The sequence below is a fragment of the Oryx dammah genome, unplaced genomic scaffold, assembly GCF_014754425.2.
Source record: "Oryx dammah isolate SB20612 unplaced genomic scaffold, SCBI_Odam_1.1 HiC_scaffold_10, whole genome shotgun sequence".
Lineage (NCBI taxonomy): Eukaryota > Metazoa > Chordata > Mammalia > Artiodactyla > Bovidae > Oryx > Oryx dammah.
Window position 1 is genome coordinate 22,061,985 of NW_024070194.1, and position 23,812 is coordinate 22,085,796.

A 23,812-nucleotide genomic window follows, 5' to 3' on the forward strand; every position below is an offset into this window, starting at 1 on the left:
TGTTCCCTGACCAAGTATTGAACCCTCGCCCCCTACATTAGAAGTGTGGAGTCTTAACTACTGGACCACCAGCGAAGTCCCTCCAGAACCATTTTTAAGGATCTTAATAAATCTTGCAAAGTTCCCTTCCCCAAATGCTCTATCTTCCCCAAACATAAATCTCTTCATGTCCTTTCTGTTCAAAAAGGATGGCTGGCTCCCCCAGTGCCTATTTAGTGTCCAGCACCCTCGGAAACACATTTGCATCGTTTCCTTTGCCGCCACTTCCTCTCAGCCATCTTGGTTTATTTCTAAGACACATCTGCACCCTCTTGTTAACACTCCACACCTCTGCTCAGGCAGTGCCTTCCACCTCAAATGCCCCTCAGCTACTCTGCCCTCTGCTGGGCTCCCAAAGCCCACTGTAGACCTTCAGAATAAAAGTTTCCACGTTGAAATGATTCTGACATCACAAGTTTTAATAAAGGAAATCAGATCATGTCCCATGCCAGATTAAAACCTTTCCCTGGAACATAATGAAAAGTTCAGAAATTGACCCAAATACACTTGGGAATATAGACGATGGTAATGAGATATTTCAGGTGAGTTGGGAAAAGATAATGATACTGGGGTCACTGGGTAGTTATTTGGAAAAAAATTTATCGATTCTTGCCTCACATCTTACACTGAAGGGAATTTATGATGGAACAAAGATTGAAATGTAAAATATGAAACCAAGTAGAAGAAAACAGAGAATTATTTTTATAGTATCAAGCTGGAAAAAGTCTTCATAAGAATGACATAGAACCTGGAAACCACAAAGGAAAAGACTCATACATTTAATTATATAGAAAGCAAAGTTTTCTCATGGTAATAAATACATTGGGAAACTATTGATAACTTATATGTAGGGGAGAAAAAAAAGGATAAACATTCTACAAATCAGTGAGAAAAAAGTTCAACAGAAAGATCAACTGAAAGAAAGGGTGAACAAAATGAACAGAATTCATCAGAACAAAACCTCACCCCCCAAAAATATGAAAAACTGCTCAGCTTCACTCTTAATAAAAATAAATGAAAAATAAAAGTGCCTCTCAGTTTTTACCTATCAGATTGGCGAAGATAAAAAAATTTGATAACACACTGTGTAGCTCAGGATGTGAGGCAATGATCAGTCTCATGCTTTAATGGTGGGGACAAACTGGTGCAGCTGCTGTGTAGAGCATGTTGCCAATATCCATAAAAACAAAACAAAAACAAATTCATATACTCAGCTACCGGCAATTCCACTTCCAGGAATTTACTTAACAGATAAACTCCCACATATGCAAAATAACCAATGAACAAGTTATAGCTTTATTTATAATAAGACTGGAAACTACCTAATTGTCCCTAAATAGGGGACTGGGGAATTAAATTACGGCATATCTTTATAAAGTGTTAGTCACTCAGTCGTGTCCGACTCTTTACAACCCCATGCCCACTGTCCATGGACTTCTCCAGGCAAGAATATTGGAGTCGGTAGCCATTCCCTTCCCCAGGGAATCTTCCCAACCCAGCAATCAAACCTGGATCTTCTGCATTGCAGGTGGATTCTTTACCGTCTGAGTCACCAGGGAAGGCCATATTTTTATGAAGTTGTGTGTTAATTTAAAAAAATCAAGGGAGAGTTATATGGGAAAAGAATCCAAAAAAGAATGGATATATGTATAACTGGCTTTTCTTTGCTGTACATCTGAAATTAACACAACATAGTAAATCAATTAAATATTTTAAAAATAAAAAATCAGGGTAAACTGAAACCATAGAGCTCAGCAAAAAAAAGCAAGATGTAGAAGTGTTTATAGCAAGTTACCAGTTGTGTAAAACATTTTTACATATACATTTGCTTGTGAATACAGTGACCATCTCTGAAAGACTACAGAAGAAAGGCTTAAGAGTGATGATCTCTGAGACTTGCCTGATGGTCCAGCAGTTGACTCTGTGCTCCCATCGCGTGGAGCATGGGTTCAACCCCTGGTTGGGGAACTAAGATCCCACATGTCACACAGTCAGCAGAAAAATTAATTAATTAATTGTGATGATCTCTGTGAGGGGAACCAGGGATTAGAAAGCAGGAGTGGGAAGAGGACTTTCTATGCTCTTTGGTATCTTTTTAATATTCTATTTTTAATCAACTAAATTACCACAAAATAAAACTTTTCAATGTTTAGAATGAATTCCAACTCATTCCCACGGTCAACTTCTCAACATCCTCTCACACCGCATTTGCCCTCCCTCAGCCACAGTGCTTCTCCTTCAGTTTCTGGGACATGCCAGAAGCTTCCTGCCTCAGGACACGTTGTACAAGCCATTTCCTCTGCTAAGATTGATGTTCTCTACACACTTTCAATAGGTTGGCATATTCTTACACTTCTGGTCTTGGGTTCTATGTCATTTCTTCAAAGAGGCCATCTCTGGCACCCTATACAAACAATTAAAAAAACAATTTAAAAAAATGTCTGTTTCCCTCACTGGGCAGAGAGGGCATCCATTTTAATGGACCACCTATTCTTTCACCCTCTTTATGACAATGCCCTGATTTGTTTTCTTCAGAGCCATAGTCACTATTTGAAATTACCTTGTTTTCTGTTATTTACTGTCTCTCTCCATCTCAAGGGTTTCAGTCTCTATGAAAGCATGGGTCATGTCTTGTCTTGTTCCTAACTCTATTTTCAGCAACCCAAACAATAAATATTTGCTGAATGTATTTATGCAGCAAAGACTATGGATTTCACAGATAACTCTAAAATCACCACAATAACTCAAGGAGGGAGGCTGGTTTTTACTCTTTTTAGAGTTAAGGATAACTGATGCGCGCAGCAGTTGAGTAACTTGCCAAATCGGCAAGACTAGAATCCCAAACACTAGGTTCTTAGCCACAAGGCAACGCTTTTTCGATATACAAACTGATCGGTGGAGTAAATTGACCAAAGGAATGAATGGAAATGTGAATGTAAACGATTTTTCCCTTGTGTGTCCGGAATCCTCAGATCTACCGCCAGGGGGCGCTCTTGCCCAGTTCTTTACGCCAGTCCTCCAGGCGCGCACTCCCTCTGCGTCTCGGGCTCGCGCGCGCTGCCGCGGCACCGGAAGTGACTGAGCTTGCAAGTTCCCCCGGTCTCTTCAGGGAAACTGAGGCCGGCTCGTTCGGAAGAGAGAGCGCGAGCCGTCAGCCAGGTAGGCCGGCCCCGGTCCGCGGCGCGGAACTTGGCCGCGAAGAGCACTCGCGCCCGGAAACGACCTGGCCGATGAAGGGGGTATGTGGCCCCCCACGGCTCGCGGGGCTCGCAGGTGAGAGCGCCGCCTCCCCTGTGCGTGGCAGGCGCTGCGCCCAATGGGAGCCCTCGCCGTTCTGCTTCCGTGCTACCTGAGCTCATTGATTGGCTACGCCGGGGCGGGCCGCCGGGGGCGAGACCCCACCTCCCAGAAAGGTCTAGGGGGCGCCCCTGAGGGAGAGCGGTTGCCTAGCAACGGGGCGGTGGCCAGGCGGGTACCCGGCCTAGCGCGCGGAGGAAGCCGCGAGGCCGCAGCCCACCCACCCCGGGCTCTAGAGAGGTGCAACCCCGGGCCCCTAAGCCCTCCCGGGGGTGCCAAGAAGCCGGCCTGGGCCTGTCCCCAGGAAAACGTAGTCTCAGTTGTGGGGGGTCTCGAGCAGGCCTCGACTCTTGTCTCTGACCGGTGGAGAGGCTCGGCGCCTCACCCTCGCCGCGTCTTTGTGCAGGGCGCCGGCGGCCATTGTGTCCGTGCGGGGAATGGAGGACCCGGCAATCCCCCACCGCCACCGCCACGACCAGGGCCTTTGGGGAATTCAAAGAAAGCCAGCGGCGTTTCTGGGGGGTCTCCGGCTTTCAGCCTCCCAGAAAGGCCCGGGGATGGCCTTTCCAAACTCAGACCGCAGATCCAAGGCAGTGTTCCCCTCCCTCTGTTTCTCATCGAAACCTTGAGCCCCATCGAGAAGTCCCTTCAAGGTTTCTTCGGAAGCCTCACCCAGGGCTGATACTGAAATAGAAAAAAAAACAAAAACTAAACCTCACACCAGCCACCTCCGAGAGAGTTCTCCTAGCTCCCAGTAGGAGGCGGAGAGCCAAGGGGCGTGCAAGAGCGAGGGGGCTGGGCTCCCGGGTGGCAGGAGGCCGCGGCTCCTCGATCGGGGCGATGGAGGAGGAAGCAAGCGAGGGGGCCGGTTCTTGAGCTTCGTAATTCCTGTGTCGCCTCCTGAGCTCTCAGTCCGCCGGGTCGCATGATCCCTTCAGCCGGAGCTGCTTTTTTTGCCAGCCGCCGCCGCGAGGCCGGTTGACTTACCGGCATCCCCGCTGCCACCTCCTCTCCCACCTATGATACAAAAGATCTTCCGGGGGCTGCACCTGCCTGCCGTCGCCTGAGACGGATTTGAATGTAGGTGGTGAGGGGTTATGGGGGTGGGGGGCAGACTGCCCATGGGGGTGACTTTTCGAGGAAGACATTTCAGAGAAAAGGGGGTGGCTGGGATAAAAGGGGAGGAAAAAAAGGCCGGTGTGATGATTCAGAGCCCACTGGTGCTTTCAAATTGACTTCATCGAAGTACCTGGGAAGCTAGACCCAGATCTTCATAAGAGCGGCAAAGAACCCAGTTCAAGTACCTGGAGTGGGGAATGGGATGTTGTAGGTAAATGGCTTCCATATTCATTTTTTTCCCCCTGAAGCTCTTTCTCTCCCTTCAGAACCTTGTCTTGGCTTTGGATCTTCGAAGAGAACCACTAAGCAGAGACCAGACCCAGTGAGTGAGCAGGTGTTTTGGACAATGGACTGGTGGAGCCCATCCTTATTATAAAAATGTCTCAGAGCAACCGGGAGCTGGTGGTTGACTTTCTCTCTTACAAGCTTTCCCAGAAAGGATACAGCTGGAGTCAGTTTAGTGATGTGGAAGAGAACAGAACTGAGGCCCCAGAAGGGACAGAATCAGATATGGAAACCCCCAGTGCCATCAATGGCAACCCATCTTGGCACTTGGCGGATAGCCCTGCGGTGAATGGAGCCACTGGCCACAGCAGAAGCTTGGATGCCCGGGAAGTGATCCCCATGGCAGCGGTGAAGCAAGCCCTGAGGGAGGCAGGCGATGAGTTTGAACTGAGGTACCGACGGGCATTCAGCGACCTGACGTCCCAGCTCCACATCACCCCCGGGACAGCATATCAGAGCTTTGAACAGGTAGTGAATGAACTCTTCCGGGACGGGGTGAACTGGGGTCGCATTGTGGCCTTTTTCTCCTTCGGTGGGGCACTGTGCGTGGAAAGCGTAGACAAGGAGATGCAGGTATTGGTGAGTCGGATCGCAACTTGGATGGCCACTTACCTGAATGACCACCTAGAGCCTTGGATCCAGGAGAACGGCGGCTGGGTAAGAACCACGCCCCTTATGTATTCCTTTTCCTTGGCTTCTGGTCAGATCCCCAACAACCTTTCCCCTGTGTCTGTTGTGCTGGGTGATTATTATTGTTTGTTAAGGAGACATAACTGGCCTCATTGTATCACAGAGGTTAACTTCTGAAATACAGATGACCTAGTTCTGTGAGGATCAGACAGCTTCATTCTGGTCTTCCTCATGACCCTACTCTGTCATACTTGTGTTCCAGTTTCTCTGCAGAAGAGAACATAGCCTGTGTGTTTATTTGGCCCCAAACCTTTGAGGATGCAAAGGTAACAGGTTACCCCTCACCCTGACATAATGGCTCACGACGTTAAGGGGTGATGAGTGGAATGCCCGGAGAAGATAGTGAATATCAGTGACCCACCAGCCCCTTCAGTCTTACTCCCTTGAGCTGTCAATCCTGTCCTGGGCTTCCCTCCTCCAAATCAAGTTCCCTTTATTTCAGAGTTTGCATGGCCTGGCTTTGCATCCCTCTGGCTTGGATGGCTGAGGATTGTCTGATTTTAGGTTGTAAGCTGCGCCAGTGGGCCAGTTGTGTTTGTGCTATGCCCCATATTTATTGGCTGTAAAGTCTGCAACTTTTCTGTGTGGTTGGCCAGTTTGCGGAGCGCTTGCTGTGTCACGCATCAGCCCAAGGACTTTGTACCTCACTGCCTGGGTTGGTTGGGGAGCTCCAGCTGTTAGGCTTGTCACTTTTCTGCCATGGCCCTGGGGCCTCTTCACTGAGCACTGTTTGCTGGCAATGCAAGAACCTGATCTTTGGGGCTCCTTGGGACATTGAGATTCAGTGACAGACTTAAGAAACAGACTGACATGGATGTGAGTCCCAGCCATGTCACTTAACTAGGTGTGTGACCTTGGACAGGCCAGTTTACCTTGAGCCTCAGGTTCTTCCACTAAAAAAATGTGGCCAACCCTCTTGCCTTGCAGTCCTTGTAAATCTTGGAGCTGATGTGAGCATAGTGACAGAAGTTTGCTCTAGTAGTTATTGTCAGATCCAGGTACACTTTCTGAACCTGAGTCGTGCCTCATTCCTTTGCCAGGGAAGAGAATTCCCTTGCCCTGATATCACCAAGTCAGGATGAGCTGGTGTGGAGGGATTCTTTACCTGTGGTCACTGTCAGCAGCTTTTGCTCTTTTGCAGTGAACTCAGTCATATCTCCTCGCTTATCTCCCTGCCTCAGGGAGGTGTAGGGCTTAAGAGAGGTATTCATTCTGTCCTTCAGAAAATTGAGCAGGCTGTGGAAAATAAGTCATCTATTGAAGGAGCTGAGGTGGAAAGGGCCACGCACCATGGACTCAGGAATGTTAAGAATGCAATTATCCAGAGGCTGGGCCTAGGGTGTGGCAGCCACTTCAGTTTACCAGTGAGCAAGGGACCTCCAGGTACACCACCCCCTGTGTTATTTCCCATTTCTTTGCAACTTCATCAACTCTTCCCACTGCCAGTTCTTGTAAAGAGCAGAGTAGAGGTCAGATGACCAGGGTGGGGCTGGGGAGGTAAAGGTGGAGGGCTTTCTTTGGCTCAGACTGACCCAACTTGAAAGCCTTTCAGTAAATGAACTCCCTGGGGGAATAAATGATTAAATAGTTCCTGTTGGTTTGTGTGATGACCTCTCTTTTTCCCTCCTGCTTTGATTTTCTTTAGGGGCAAATATTTGTTTAACTTAATACAGAAGGGACAGGATTCCAGTGTTTCTGACACACCCACTGAGGCCTAAGTAGAGACTTGGGCCATTTGCCCCTCACTGTTATCTCTGGCTGGTGGTCCTAATTCCATGTGGGTTGTGGCCAACTGTTAACAAAAGGCAACGTGGGAGAGGTTCCTGGCCTGCCAGCCAGTTGTCTAAGAGGGCCACCTGGACCAGAGAGTTGTTAGTCACCCAATGTTGCATGTGGAAAGAGGTCTTTGACACAGCAACACTGGGCAAGATCATTAGATCACCACTGGATTGACATTCCATCTTCTGCTGTCTCTTTGCCCAACAGCATACCATATGTTACTTCCTCTTGGTGGACAGAGGGGATGTGTGCAGAAGAGCCAGTTATATCAGAACCATTTCTGGGCACGTGTTCTTCCCGAGGCCAGGAGATAGAGAACATGTGACATTGGGATCCTTTGGGTAGAAGGTACCCGCCCACTTCCTCTCAGGGACCGCTCTGTTTGAGCTGCACACTGGCTGCTGCAGTGGCATCTCATAACCTTCCTGGAGGCTGTGCCTGGGGGATCCATGAATGTAAGAATTATGGACCATTCCACTCGGGTATGCTCTAAATTTAGCATCCTGGCAGGAAAGGAAAAGGAAATGTGCTTTTACGGAGTATATCTTATGCGTGAGGCATTGTATTAGGTCTTTTACTTATGCAGCCAAAATTCACTGAGCATCTTCTGTGAAGCAGGCATGTGCTGGGTATTGGCTATAAGCCAGATATGGTACTTCATCTCATGGCAATGACATGCTATTTCATATACTCCACACAATAACTTTCTAAGGTAGGTAGGTTTATTCTCAGTTTATATGTGAAGCTCCTGGTAGCTTAAATGACTGGCCCCAAGTATTCCTCAGCCAGTTAAGTGACTGAGTGAGAATTTACCCCAGGTGGGCCTGATTCCAAAGCCTATAATCTCTTCCCCTGCATATCACATTGTCTTAGGAGTAATCATGTGAGCCAGAGATGCTGTTGGGCCAAGCAGAACATGCCTGTGGAGGTGTTCACTTGAGTCTGTGATGCTGGCCTTGTTCAGGAACTGCAGGAAGAGCAGCACCTGTGTTGGCAGTAGCAGGCTGCCAGAGGCATGTATGTAGCTTCTAGATTCTGTCACTGGTAAAACTCAAGGCAGTATCAGGATTTTGCCCAGTGAGAGTGGGCTTCTTGTTAATTTTTTGTTAAAACCTTCTCTGGCCCTCCCAACAGGTAAGAATTGTGTGCATAAAGGGAGAAGATGGCCTGCTCCAGGTGTGTCTACTTAATTGTGGGTGATACCCCACGGACTGGAATTCCTCATCTATGTAGCCACACCACTGCCTGCCTAGAGTCCCCTGGCAAGATGCTGAACCTGTTTGTCTCTCTTGTCCATTCATTTCTCCCACCTGTAAAATGAACTAATGATAGCCACCTGCCATAGCTTGACTCTCGTAAATGGTGTAGAACAAAGGCTCTCCTGGGCCTTAATTGTATGGTGGAGGCACTTCTTTTAATGAGTGGGCTACCTGCCTCCAAAAACTGAACTTTGCCCCCAGAGTTGCTTGAGACACAAAGCCAGCCCTTGAGATACTCCACCAGAATAGTAGAGACTGAATGTTTCTAGGGCTTTCTTTCTTTTTTTTTTTTTTTAATTTATTTATTTTTAATTTTTACTTTACAATTCTGTATTGGTTTTGGCATAGATTGACATGAATCCACCACAGGTGTACATGCATTCCCAAACATGAGCCCCCCTCCCACCCTTTCTGGGGCTTTCCAATGGGAATGTGGACAGTTAGGTGGTAGGACCCAGGTGGGCCAGGCCATTTTGGGATCACTGTCCCTGGGAAACCCCTTAGCTTGATGGAAACACCATTGTTGAACAGTTTTTGGGGGGGTGGGGGAAGAAAACATCATTTGGCCTTTCCCCAGGCTGCATGGCTCTGTGGTCTTCTAGTTTCTGTAGGTTTCTTCTTGACTGTTCTGCCTTCATTGGCACTGATGTATGCTTTGCTGAAGCACCTCAGCGACCTTTGCAGATCTCAGCAGCTGTTGGCAATTCTGCGGTTTTCTTGGGGAAACCCCATTAGAAACCCCAAACGTGGAAATTTTTAGTAATCTCATTCAGGTCCCAAAGTGAGGTAGAAGTGTCTCCGGGGCTCCCCGTCAAAACACCCGGTCCTTCTGGAGGTACATTTGAAGTTGCCCTTAAAACTCCATCACCATCACAGGGTTTTCCAGGCTTCCTAGGATTGATTTCCGCAGTAGCCCCACAGAGCCCTTCAGCTTCTGGTAGAAAATCACCCCAGGTTTTTTTCAGGGGCCTTCAGTGGAACCTGCAGGGTTTTCTTGGTTTTTGTGTGGGCTGCCGGAAGGTGCAGTTATTAGTTGTCCCTTCCCCAGCAGGTATCTGTCCTGAGGCTACAGGCTTGAGCATCCTTCCTGGTTTTTTCCGGTGCCCTCAGCCTTCCATCACAGGGCTTGCTTTCAGCAGCCATGATTTTGTCTGGGTTTACCATGGATAGATTTAGGGGTAATTCCCAGTGAGCTCTTCTTCTACAGAAACATAATCTCCTACTGCCTTAATTAGCAGGGCTCTGTCCCCACCCCCAACCTCCAGCCTGATTCCGTAGAGTCCTCCCCAAGGACTCCCTCTTTTCTTTGAAGGAGGCAGTCTGCTCCTGGATCCGCTTCTCTTCTGTCTCCCTGGCTGACAGTCTGTCTTCCCTGTTCCCAGTTGGCAGATCTGAGTCAGACAGTCCCAGTGGGTTTTTTTGTTTAGCCTGGGGACAAGAAGACCCAGGAGACCATGATCACTGGTTTCAAATATCTGCAGGAAGAGGGGCTAAGCTTTTTTTATTAGTATATTACAGGAGAACTTGGATAGGTTAATCACATTGATAGAGTTTAAATTAGTATAAAGACATTTCTAACACTACCATACCTCTATTAGGTTTAAGAGTTTCCTGAGAGTAGAGTTCCACGTCTTGTCAATACTTGTTTAATTGGCATGGAGCAGAGGCCTTAGGCATAGCAGGTATGTAATGAAAGAGAAGCCCACTAAATTTCTGAAGAAACAGACACTTATCAAACCAGAATAATAGTAATGGGAATTGCCCTTTATCTAATTATTCATCATTGATTCAGATAGTATTAATTGAGCTCCTATTGTGTGTCAGGCTGTCCTAGGCACTAGTGGTACAGCATTAAATAAAATTACGTTTCTATGTCGGGAGCTCATATTCTAATGGGGAGAAACAGACAACATGTAATTGTTATTGTTTAGTCTCTAAGCTGTGTCCAACTCTTTGCGACTCCGTGGACTGTAACCCTCCAGGCTCCTCTGTCCGTGGGATTTCCCAGGCAAGAATACTGGAGTGGGTTGCCATTTCCTTCTCCAGGGTGTCTTCCTAACCCAGGGATCCAACCCAGATCCTCTGCATTGGCAGGCAGATTCTTTACTTCTCAGCCACCTGGGAAGCCGCAATTATATACATATGTAACATATATCAGTTGAGACTAAGTGCTATGAAGAAAATAAAATACATTGAGGTACAAGACATGCCTAGCAAAGGAGACAAGGCTGCAGTTTTAAAAGAGTGCCTAGGAAGGCATCACTGAAAGGTAATATTTGAACCAACACTTGAAGAAGGTAAGTTGGTGGTTGATGTGGGTACCTTTAGAGAGTGTGTTATAAGCAGAGGGAGTGTGCTGGCCAGGCTCAGGGATGAAAGAGAAGGCCAGTGCAGCTGGAGAGGATACAGCAAGAGGGAGGTTGGTCAGAGGTGAGGGGAGAGTGGGTGGAATTGAGGGGGTAGAGTAGCCAGGGCCCAATCTCATAGCGTATTACACACTGTGATGAGGACTCGACTTTGGTTGACTGAGAGGCCAGGAAAAGATCAGGAGCAGAGATGAGTTCCACAAGTTCTGAATTCCACAGGGGAGCCCAGCGAAGAGGCTGGCGCAGCAGTCAGGTGAGAAAGAAGAGTGGCTTGAATGAGGAGATAGAGGTGGAAATGGTGAAAAGGGTCTGAGGAACAGGACCAGGCTCACATGGCGCATTGATGGGTCCGACCACCTTGAAAGCCACATTTGTCAACCACTTAGCTTAGCAATCATAGAATCAGGTTTAAGTATGCTAGATGTTCTTTGGAGATAGTCTCTTCAAATATGCTATCCTGAATGGTCCTTCCCTCTAGCACTCTTGCTTCTGAATAATTGCATCGTGTCTGGATTGAGGTCCCAGATCACCTGTGTCTAGCTCTGTGACCTTGGGCAAGCTTCTTGAACTCTCTGAACCTTAGGGCAGGTATTACCTGCTTGACAAAGACCTAACAAGATCTGCCTGAGATGCATAGAGTCTGGCAGTAGTTGGTATCGTAATTCTGACCATCTTTGCACAGAGCTGAGAGAGGTGTCAGAGACCTATTCACAGAATCTACAGTATTTGTTCTCCCTTGTTTGGACTCCACGGTGACCTTCTGGCACATACTTAGGGCAGGCAGGCAGGCCTGGCAGTGTTCCTGTCCTGCCAGGAGCTCTGTAGTGCTCCTTTGCCATGTTAGTCAAATGCTGATCTTTGTTAGGATCCCAGTTCTGGTCTCAAATCTGCCTCAGCTCACTGTTTCACCTCGGCCACATCACTTCTAGGCGACCCCGTCTAAGTAAGATGGAGGTTTGAAGTTGAGTCTAGGAATCCTGCTTCTCAGTGGCCCTAGGCCTTGTGGTGGGTTCCACCATTGTGGCATATTTCATGATAGTTATGCTGTAGGATGGCTCTTTCCAGGGATCGAACCCATGGCCCCTGCAGTGGAAGCTTCGGGTCCTAACCACTGGACTGCCAGTAATTCCCCCCACCTTGCTTTTTTGATGCTTATAACCAACAACCCTGGAGGTGAGCAGAGGGAAATCAGGCTGAGAAAGATGAAGTGACTTGCCCATTAGGAGGAAGATGCAGGGTTTGGGCTTTCAGATCTAGATCTGACCACTTGTGTGCTGCGCGACCTAAGGCAAGTCTTTTACCTTGTAAATGGCTGTAATAATGGTGCCTTCTTCTGAAGAGTCAGTGAGTTAATTCCTGTCGTATGGCTCTGCTTAGTGACTGTTACTATCAGCAGTCACATCCTAGGGTTCCTTCAATCACACCACCTAGCTTCCCATTTATTACATACTGATTTTTGTAAATAGTATTTTTGTAGAAAGAAACTGCCTTTGGGACCTTCTGCTACATGGTTTCACCCCTGATGAGACTCAGGCCAAGCCAGAGCTTTGAGACTGGCTCCACGCTACAGGACTTTTTGGTCAGACTCCAGAGCTCCCCTCGGAACTAGAGGTTTTTTTCTCCCTCTTCAGGAAATGCCATTGCAGTGACTTCCATGGACTGCTTCCTGTCCCAGCCCTGTAGCTGGATTCTTGCTGGCTAGAAATTGGAAAGTAATATTCCTAAAGGCTCTCCCCACGCACAGACTCCTTTTTTGCCCATGTCTCTCCCTTTCCTCGTGTCAGTTCGTTTCTTTATTCCCTCCCCTTTGACCCTTCACATGTCTTCTCTCTCCAGCTCATGATCATCCCTTTCAGATTTAGAAAATGCATTTCCACTGAGTTCTGTCACACCTTTCCACCCATCCTGCGAGGGGGGTTGTCCAAACTCCTGGATTCTCTCCTGGCTCCACATTAACTAGCAGTTTTAGTCTTGGACTTCCCCTAGAGGGACATGAAACCTGTCACTTGCAGTGCCCTATGTCATCCATTAACCCTCAGGGGTCCCCACCCCACCCCCTGCACAGGCCTGGGACTCCTCAGAGGTTTGGCACATAGAAATCCTACCTCTTAGAGACGATTGATAGAGGGTCGAGTGGAGCCTGCCACCCCCTCCCTGCGGTCACCTTTCAGGAGGAAGCTAAAAGATTGAAAACCTTGTTGGACAATCATCTGAGGAATGGGAGCTAGCCTGGGAGGGAATTGGAACGCACTCAACTATGCCTCAGATCCTTTGTTCCGCTCTTGAAAGGGAAACATTCCCCTCCCTCCTCCCTGGCCACACACACGTGCCTTTGTTCCCCCGAGTCAGGCGGGGCCGGGAACACTGTGTCCTTCCAAGGAGCCTGACTCGTCTCCCCAGAGGCTGGCCTCTTGGTCAGCAGGACTGAAGTTTTTGCTCAGGAACCCTCAGCCTCATGTCCTTTCTATAGAGGAGTCTTTCTGCCAGAGGCTGAGAACTTGCCTACAAACAGCTGCCCAGGGACTTCCCTGGAACTCTTCCACAGGATGCCCGTGTCCCAGGATTATACAGTCCCTCCCTCTTATTCCACTTGGTGATTAATATTATTGTTAATGTTACTATTAATAGCACCTAACATTTATCAAGTGCTTATTGTATGCCAGGCATTGTTCACAATGCTTTACACGTATTAATTTATTCTATTCGTAGACAATATTCTGAAGTTGTTGCTATTATTATCCCTGTTTTTCAAACAAGGCAACTGAGGTACAGAGATGTTAAGCAGCTTATGTGGGTAGCACGGTTAGTAAGTGGCAGAGCCTGTGAGGGTAACTTCCAAGCTCCCCCTTTTAAACACTACACTGCACCCCCTTCCCCAAGTGCATCTGAATGGTTGTTGGCATTTATCCAGTGCTTACTATGTGGCAGGGCTTTCCCCAGCTTCATTTTTGTGTTACTGTCCAACAGCCTCAGCATTACTGGACAATGAGATTTGGGGGGACTCAGCTAGTAAGAAGCAGAGTTAAGATTTGAAACCACGTCTGTCTTACTCCAAGCCTGTGTTCTTTATCTCTGCTGCTGCTGCAGAGTCGCTTCCGTCGTGTCCGACTCTGTGTGACCCCATAGATGGAAGCCCACCAGGCTCCCCCGTCCCTGGGATTCTCCAGGCAAGAACACTGGAGTGGGTTGCCATTTCCTTCTCCAATGTATGAAAGTAAAAAATGAAAGTGAAGTCGCTCAGTTGTGTCCGACTCTTCGCAACCCCATGGACTGCAGCCTACCAGGCTCCTCCGCCCATGGGATTTTCCAGGCAAGAGTACTGGAGTGGGGTGCCATTGCCTTCTCCGGTTCTTTATCTCTAAACCATCTTAAAAACCCTGCAAGGTAGGTGGTGTCATCCTCACGGTCGAGTTGAGAAGACTGAGTCTCAGAGAAAAGTGGCATGCTCGGAGCCTCACAGACTAGTAACAGGACGACCTGGGATTCAAACCGGAGGTGCTTGTCTTCACAACACTTTACTGCCTTAGTGGTCTGTAGCATGATGATAACTGTTTTTATGTGCATGATAACACTTTATAATTTACATCTTTATACACATCATTTCATAATGAAGTGAGTGATGTGGGTGTGTTTAGTCCCATTTCAGGGAGGAAATTACGGCAGGGGTCTTATCCCACAGTAAATGGCTTAGAATTCTTTTAACTCACTCTTAGCGATGTTGCTTTTAGTAAGTCTGGATTCATTGCTCAGAGCTGTCCTCAGTTTTGTTTCATTTGTTAAATCAGCAAATACTAGTGCCTGTTTTATTTGTGCTGAGTGCTGGGGATGCTGTGGGTACTGCAGTGAGGGGACCTGGATGCCCTTTCTCAATGATCTGTTTCCATGCCCCACACCTTGGGCCATGCTGGTGTTCTTCTGCCATCTGAGTCAGGCTGTGTGCAGTGCCCAGCCATTCCCTCAGCTCCCAGACACACCAGGCAAGGCTCGCTACAGGATGTATTAATCACTTTCTACAAAACCTTAGATAAAACTCTGCACTCATAGCTTAATTTCTCACTGGTGGTGCTGCTGCACTATGCGAATCAGCTTTCAGCCTCATCCACACGTCTGAGAGAATAGTACCAGCCCCGCAGAGTAAGCAAAGCTCAAATGAGAAAGCGAAACGCAAAAGTGTTCCTTAGTAATAACGACAGATGCTGTGTGTTGAGTGCTTGCTCTGTGCCAGGTGCTATGTTTATGCCCCTGACATAATCATCCTCTTTGGTCCTCACAACTGCTTTGGTGTGAAGATGGAGAATTCAGAGCTTCAAGAGGCTCTATAACATGTCCAAAGTGACACACCTTGTAAGAGGCAGAGCTGGGTCTTGCACTCAGCTGTATCTGATACCAAAGCCTACCCTCAAACCACAGCGTCATTGTTTCTTTGCAGGCCCAGACTGGCTTATTTCACCCCGAGTACCTGGCAGAGGGCCTAGGGTTGGGCACAGGCTCGGCCAGGATTTGCTCAATGAACATGAAGGGTTGTTATTATTAGATGCAGGTTAGGCTACAAACGGAGAAGGCGATGGCACCCCACTCCAGTACTCTTGCCTGGAAAATCCCATGGACGGAGGAGCCTGGTAGGCTGCAGTCCATGGGGTCGCTAAGAGTCGAACACGACTGAGCAGCTTCACTTTCCCTTTTCATTTTCATGCATTGGAGAAGGAAATGGCAACCCACTCCAGTGTTCTTGCCTGGAGAATCCCAGGGACAGGGGAGCCTGATAGGCTGCCATCTGTGGGGTCGCACAGAGTCGGACACGACTGAAGCGACTTAGCAACAGGCTACAAAAATGTCTTTGTCCTTAAGGGAGCAAACTCATTTAAAGCAGTAGGAATATACTCACAGCCCTTGGAGAACAGCTCCAGGCAAACTGTGCCAAATCTGTAGTGTAGACTCCAGAAATGGAAGAGAACAGACCCGCTGGCCATATCCCACGGGTACCTGGACCTCTGCCAAACCAGCCCACTTCCACCATCAGCTGCTCAGTTGGTGCCTTGGCCCAGTGGCCTCCACCCTTAGCCTGCATCATCCTGTGCACCTTCTCCGTCGCCAGCTGCACCACCAGCTCAGACCCTCTTCTGTGCCAATAGTGGAAAGTGTCAGGAAGGAGAAAGTTCACTAGAGGCTTGAATGATAGCTTTCCCAGCAGTAGGGCTTTTGTGCAGTTCACACCAAGTCCTCAGTTTCCTCATGCATAAAAGGAAGGGTAGTAGTCATCCCTTCGGAGAAGGCAGTGGCCCTCCACTCCAGTACTCTTGCCTAGAAAATCCCATGGACGGAGGAGCCTGGTGGGCTGCAGTCCATGGGGTCGCTAAGAGTTGGACACGACTGAGTGAATTCACTTTCACTTTTCACTTTCATGCATTGGAGAAGGAAATGGCAACCCACTCCAGTGTTCTTGGCTGGAGAATCCCAGGGACAGGGGAGCCTGGTGGGCTGCCGTCTATGGGGTCTCACAGAGTCGAACACGACTGAAGCGACTCAGCAGCAGCAGCAGCAGTCATCCCTTAATGAAGATAGCATTGGCGATCCTTTTTGTTTAGGCTTGTGTGGATCACTCTTTCCCTAGATCTGATCAGGGCTATCTTAGCATTTAGGTCTCAACTCAAATATCACCTCTCCAGAGGCCACCTGTGTTTACCTCCTTACTGTCTCTCCTTTTGTAAAACCTAAGCTCCCAGAGTGCAGGAGTTTTGTCTCATGTTTCCTTCATCCCCGGCATCTCTCATAATGCTTGGCACAAGGGATCCACTCAGCAAATACTTACTGAAGGAGTGAGTGACTCTAGCCCACCTAGCATGGTGCCCGAATACAGTATGCTCAGTTGGGTGTCATTACTACCTCCGAGAAGATGTGGAGCGTGAAGGCTTACAGTAGTTGAAAAGAATGTGGCAAGGGCAGCTTTCGTAGGTAAGAACAGTCCAGACAGAGCTGGAGGCTGAAATGTGTAGGAAGCATTTGGGCCACAGTGAGGGAGCAGACTGGCAGAAGAGGGTCTGGGTTGTCCTAAAGCTGGTCAGGGAGAAGGGAATGGTGACTGATGGTGGGGGCCTGTGGACAGAGGGATGGGATAGTTGGCAATAGAGGTGGGCCAGCTGGGGAGAGGCCCAGCACCAGAGTGATGCAGCCAGGTCCCCTAGTCATCACTGGAACAGGATCCCTTGCCATCCAGGGCTCAGCAGACAGAGCTGCAGGGAGAGAAAAAGCCAGAGGCACCTGCAACCTGTGGATCAGGTAGGCAGTGCTGGTTGTTATTTTGGGGCTCTGGGCCAGGTGCAGATTCAAAGGCTTGATTGAAGCCTTTTGGCAACTCTGGTCTTAGCCGGGTAAACATCACCTGTCTTCTGCCACCTGTGGCAGCAATGCCAGGAACCCTGGGCAGGCCCAAAGGGGCCCAGCTTTCTTACTGCCCTTGTGGCGTAAGAAATCCCCCCCAGGAGAGGCCACTCCTTCCCTGCCCCATAGCTTCCTTTCCAAAGGGCTCAGGTAGCAATAAGGTACCTCCTGTCCAAGAGGCCCCTGTGGTTCCGGCCCCTGGAAGGCAGGGGTGGGGCATTGGGAGCCGTTGACAGCTGGGCCCAGCTGGGGGGAGGGGTCAGTTTGGGAGCAGGTGCAGATTTCAGGGAGGGCGGGGCCTGAAGGGAAGTAGGGATCTTGGTAGGCTGCAAAATTTCCCTCCCATCCCCCACCTCCCAGTCACAGCTGGCTTCTCCAGGAACCTGATGACCTAGTTACAATGCTTAGAAATTGTTAGCTTAGCTTGCAGTTCAGAGCTGTGCCAGTCTCTCCTCTCTGAGGCTTCTTGGGTCCGAAAGGTACCCTGGCATTTCCCCTGAGGGGTGTCCATGTGCAAGGCATGCACCATATCATGTGTGCAGACTTCTTGTCCAAGAGAGGAAAGAACCAGTCAGGCTTCTTTCCAGGCAGGCCTCACCCCTCCCCAAGCCAGGGGAAAGACTCCCCTGCCCCTTCCTCCCCACCACCCCTGCTTCTGTCTCTCTGAGGGGTTAGTGGGTGGCAAATGAAGGTCACAGACTTCTTTCCTGGAGGTTCAGCAGAGACTCTTGTTGCCCAAGGGATAGCTTGGGCATAGCTAACTGTTGCCTCCTTACCTTTCCTCCTCGTGCTGATGTTGAGACCTGATAAAAGAGGGTGAGGAAGAATCTGTTGGGGGTTCTTGAGGCCCCAGCCCTTCTAGAAGCAGCTGCTCTTGGTATTCTTGATGTTTGCCTTTCCAGTGCTTCCCTGGGAGAAATTCTATCCCTGTTAAGAGCCAGATACAAAATTTGACAAACCAGTGCTGCATCCTGCTTGCTCTGTAGTTAGTTACCTTTGGACAAATTACTTAATCTCTCTCAGCCTTAGTTTTTTTATCTACAAAGAGGCTAAAATAATGTAGTACTTTTCTTGAAAGACTCTTTTGATCATGAAAGTATGTGATAAGATACATGGAGCACTTAGCATGGAGCCTAGCAAGCATACTCAGTATGACAGCTACTATTACAGCTGTTACTAGCAGATTGCCATCACAGGTGATCAAAAAGCTGTGATCACAATTGGAGCTACTCTCCAAGAGCAAACTTTTAGGCTAACAGAGTGTGTGGATACGCTTTGAACCAAGAACGCTTGGAGATCTTAAGGTTCCTGAAGCTGGGGACTGCAGCTCTTAACCTTGTCCCTCATATCCTCCGCGAGGGCCCCTAGTCATGCTGTACACTGTGGGGGTAACCTTGTCCCTCATCTCCTCTACAGGGGCCCCTAGTCATGCTGTACACTCGGGGGGTTTGGCCAGTGTTGCTGACTGGGCATTTGGTAATGGGGCTTATTTTCTTCGATCTTTGCCAAGTATCTCCAGGAAGGCAGGGATCTCCTCCTCTGCTTTATCTACTGCTCTGTCCCTAGATCTGCCACAGAACCTGAAACATAGGAGACAGGCATCTGTTGACTGAGGCAAGACTTAATGAGTTGAATATGTAAAGAGCATAGGAGCATGCCTAGCACACAGTAGGTGCCTGACTTACGACTGAATGATTAAACAGTGTTGTGGGGACTCTGGCATTTTCCAGGGTGGCCTCACTCCTTGTTTGCTGTGTGGTTGTAAGCCTGTTGCCTCATCTGCTAGAGAAAGATAACAGCCACCCTGCCTCACTCTCATGCTAGCTGAGAGGCCCAAGGAGATGATAGATGAAAAAGCACTTTGAGAACTATAAATGTTTGGTCTTGTTGCTGCTCCTTCCTTGACTGAGGTCAGACCATAACTGTCATTCATTCATTCATTCAACCACCAAGCACTTTTTGGGTGGAAGCAATATCCTAGCTGTTTGGCTTATCTAGCTTCATGAATTTGGACAAGTTACTTTACTTCTCTAAGCTTGGACATCTATAAAGTGGAATTAATAATTATTTCACAGGATTGTTGGGAGAAAGATTAAGCCAGGTACTCTGAGCTGATTGAGGGTGGAAACCACATCCCATTCACCGCCATCAGCTACTGCCAGCCTGAGTGTTTAGTGTCCAAGTCGATGAACATTCCCAATGATGAACAGTGTATGTAAAGTGCCCTGGCACAGAGCCTGGTGTGGAGTAAAAGCTCCCCAAATCCAGGCTCTTCCCTTTTCCTCTCACTGTGAAGTTTGGTCATCCATTGAGTCAGCCATTGGTTGCCTTCTGCAGTCTAACTACCCAGCAAGGCCAGACCTCTGAGTAATACTCAAATGGGAATGACTACTAACTCCTCACCCCTGGATGTCCTCACCCACCTTGGCCAGACTGCTAAGTGGGAACTCTGACTGGCCAGGATCAGTACTGCTTAAATATAATACTGGGAGGCACCAGTGGGCCTCACCCCACGCTCACCTCTGATTCAAAACAAGAACAACCACCTCTTGTTCTACCCACTCCCTGTCTGCTACTCAGTGAGAAAAAATTTCCCTTTGCTCACAACACCCACATTCATATGGAACCCTAGGGATTACCATATCAAGGAAGTCCCCAGGGAGTCACTGAGAAATGGCCCTTCGGGGCAGGGTCCCCTGGGACTGAGTCCAGCAGCAGGTGCAGGCAGGAGGCCCCAGGCTGGTGGCTAAATGATGAAACTGAGACAAGTAGGGCCAGACAAGAAGTCAGCCCAGAGGAAACTGCCTGCCTGTCCATGCAGGTGTCCAGGCACCTGGGAGCAGTTTCTGGGTCTGATTTAGTGGTGGAAGATAGGGTTCCAAATTAGTACCCCAAGCTTCAGTATGGAGAACCCATACAACTCCAGAGCAAAATTCTACACTTGGCCCCCAGGTCAGTGTCCTTTGAGCCCTTCTCAGACCCCTTCAAGGTGAAAGAAGTGCTTCCGCTGGGCATCACAGCACCTCCTGCTGGAAGATCTTCAGGAACGATGGAATGGTAACCAGAGACCTCTGCTATGTTTGGGGCACTGTACTGTGCTGGGGGCTTTTGAAGAGAGTGAGATCATTTCATTATTGGAAGTATGGGCTCTAGAGTGGGACAGAGGCTGAGTTTGAATCTGGCATTACCAGCTGTTTGATTTTGGACTCATTCTTCTTTCTGAGCCTCAGTTCCCCTGTCTCAACAATGGAGACGATAATACCTGACTTGTAGGGGTTTTTGTAGGATGAAATGAGATCATACATGTTGAGCTTGGCACAGATGTTATAGTAATTTTAATAATGAAAAAGTGAAAGTCGCTTAGTAGTGTCTGACTCTCTGTGACCCCGTGGACTGTAGCCCTCCAGGCTCCTCTGGCTGTGGAATTCTCTAGGCAAGAATACTGGAGTGAATAGCCATTCCCTTCTCCAGGGGATCTTCCCAACCCAGTGATCAAACCCAGCTCTCCTGCATTGCAGGCAGTTTCTTTACCATCTGAGCCACCAGGGAAGCCCAATTTTAATAATAGCTAACATTTACAGAGCACTTTTCCTTAAGTGTTTCATATGTATTCATTGAATTCTCAAACAATACCATTGAAGTAGGCATTCTTACTATAATTCTCATTTTACAGAAGAGAAGAGTGAGACATGGGGAAGTTAAGGGGTTTGCAGAAAGATGCTAGGTTGGTAAGTGGTGATTGGAACTTCCGTCTGGCTCCAGAGCCCAGTGTTCTACTTCTGGATAAAGAGGGCCTCCTCAGTGTTGTTGCTGTTACTCTTGTATCCAGCATTGTAGCTGTCTGTGGTTTTTGGTCCATCTGCTGAATTCAGAACTCAGTGAAGGCAAGAAACTCATCTTAATCACCTTGTATCCCCAGAGACCCAACATAGTACTCATAATACTCATTAATATTTGCCTAATGGCTGGGAATATTCCCTTTCACCATTAATCAATCAGTAGCTCTTTATCGACCATTTCCTAGGCTAGATTTGAGCTAAATCCTGGGAGGAATGCAAAGTACAATTCTGGCCTCTGTAAACGGAAGATTGGGTGTGGGGGGGTGGGGAGAGCATTCCACAGCACTGTGTCATTGGGCAGAAACTTCCACACAGGAGGCAGAAACAATACAGGTGGCTTGTCGATGCTGTTTTCCAAGCTGGGATTCCCACCCCTCCCGATTGGGCCACTCCCTCCATCTTCGGAACAAGGTGACACATATTCTTTGCTTCTGCCCCAGGGCTGAAACTGCTCCTTCTCTTTGCTCCTCTTTGTTGAGGAGAATCACGCAACCAATTCAAGGGAGCCTAGAATGACAGGGGAATCAGATATTGGAGCTAAAAGAGTACCTTAAAAAAAGCACTTCTTCCCAAACACTGCAGGCAGAATGGTCTTTTGGAGACCAAATTCAGATCTTGCCACATTCTTGCTTACAACCCTCTACCCGCTTGGAATAAAACCCAGAGTCCTCACTGAGGCCTTCCTAAGGCCTGCACGGTCTGACACTGGCTGCCTCCCCATCCTCTGCCACTTCTCTTCCCTCTCTGCACTCCGCTTAAGGGCTCTTGCTGCTCCAGGCTCACCTGTCCCTGCTCGAGGGTCTTTGTAGTTGCGAGTGCCTTGCCCTTGGTGCTTGCCTTGCTGGTTCTTTCAGTTGACTCAGCTCACAGGTCACCTCCTCAGCGGTTCTCTTTGACCTTTGATCTAAAGTAGCCAACCTATTGTACTACTTAATTACTCTCTAGTCTTTTACCTTCTTGTATTTTTATCACAACACCAACCTCTATCTGAAATTTTCTTTTTGTTTACTTGATTTTTTTGTCACCCTTCTACTAGAATATAAGCCCCATGATTACAAGGACTTTAGTTTGGTCATCATTTTGTCTCTAGTACCTAGAACTGTTCCTTATAGGTGGTAAGCATTCAGCGAATGATTTTGGAATGAATGATTGAACAAATGAACAAACCTAAGACATTGTTTTTATTTTACACATGAGAAAACTGAGTCAGCCCAGAGAAAAGAAGCTAGTAAGAATTGTGAGGTTCTTTCAGCTTAACCTTTTGAATGCTCGCTAAGTGCCAAGCACTCTACTTAGTAATTCATGCGTTATTTTTGTCACTGATCTGTGTCACAGTGGAGTGTTGGGGATGTTGTTTTTGTGTACCATTGTAGCATTTAAAAGAGAAATGGACCAAGTCATATTTTATTAGAGCCTTACTCTGTTTTACAAAAAGTTGGAAACTTAGTTGGCAACTTAGGAAAATTCATATGATCAAAAGGATAAAATAGTGAGCGGAAAAAAAAAAAAAAAATAGTGAGCGGAGTCAAGGGAAAGGAAAGTATGGAAGATAAGGGCCAGGACTAAGCTTAGTTCACAGAAGCAGATAGCACTAAGTCCTTGGAACTGAGCAGAGTTTTTCTATCATTCTTTATGATTGGTAAGTAAATCATGCCCAGCCTTTGAAAACGATGGTATATTTTAAAAATCCAGTCATGTGCATGACCTTGGGATCATCCCAGACTCATTGTGATTCTCCGGGGTTTATTGGCTCCCTCAATCCTGGGCTAAGGTGGCATGATGATCTCTTCCACTTCCTTCACCAAAGGGGCCCGGCCAGCAGGGAGGAGCCTGGCCCACTCCCCAAGCCTTTCTGGACCCAGCCAGCTTTGTTTCAAAGAGAGGCTTTTCCCCAGATTTATTAATTGAGATATCACCATTTGAAGAGCCAGTTCTGCCCTTGAAGTACTTCCAGTTGAATTAGAAAAGATGTTATGAACATGACAAAGAGATCTTGAGAAAACCAATAATAAATGCTAAACGCCAAATAAGAGCAATACTTCACAGAAGAGGTGAGTTTTGTGCAGGGACTTACTGCAGAGACAGGGGGAAAGGGGCTGGTGCTCCACATGCCTCAGTCGTGCAAATTGGGATGGACTCTCAAGGAGGGAGAGACCCATCGGAGTGGCAGTCTGTTTTGCAGTGTGTCTGGAAGGGTCGCTTATTAGGTAATAAGGACCGAAAGGTCAGCTGAAGCCAGACTTGCGGGAGAGTCTGAGGCCCTCCTCAGCAGTCCTGGTATCCCAGTATATGAGTTATTGCCAGGTATGGATGCCCATCCTGGCCACCTGTTGGTCCACTCACTGATTCCCAGGTGGCAACGCCAGCATCTGGAATGAGAGCCAGGACCTGACAGCAGAGGAGTAAGTGCGGGGTCCTTGTCAGTTTAGCCCTTGGCCATTGCAGGTGCATTCATTCATTTGTTGATTCAGCAGATGTTTATTGAGCACCACTACATGCCAGACCTGTGCTGGAGAGCCAGGGATGCTGTGATGAACAGGACAGTCAAGGACACTGCTTTCACAGAACTGCTATATTAGCTGGGAAGCCAGCTGCCCCAAGAAACAAATAAGATGATTTCAGATGAAAATCAGACTGAGGAATGCAGTCTCAGGGAATCTAGGGAAGCAACATTAGATGAGGAGGTCAAGAAGGCCTCTCTGAGAAGGTAACTTTTGACCGGAATGTACATGAAGGAGAAAGCCAGCCTGAGAAGATCTGA

At 48.1% G+C, this 23,812-nt stretch overlaps 1 protein-coding gene across 4 annotated transcripts in view; it reads left to right on the forward strand.

The window, feature by feature from the left end:
- Positions 1 to 3,083: 3,083 nt before the first annotated feature.
- The window catches only part of BCL2L1 (BCL2 like 1), a 53,122-nt gene continuing 32,393 nt past the window's right edge, over positions 3,084 to 23,812 (forward strand). The window contains exons 1-2 of one of the 4 annotated variants that reach the window (XM_040247602.1): positions 3,084 to 3,198; positions 4,722 to 5,397. In XM_040247602.1, the coding sequence (XP_040103536.1) occupies positions 4,834 to 5,397 (564 nt within the window). In that variant the 5' untranslated portion in view covers positions 3,084 to 3,198; positions 4,722 to 4,833. Of the gene's footprint in view, positions 3,313 to 3,412; positions 4,417 to 4,703; positions 5,398 to 23,812 lie in introns of those variants that run through there. The other 3 variants (XM_040247603.1, XM_040247600.1, XM_040247601.1) reach the window with 3 other exon arrangements.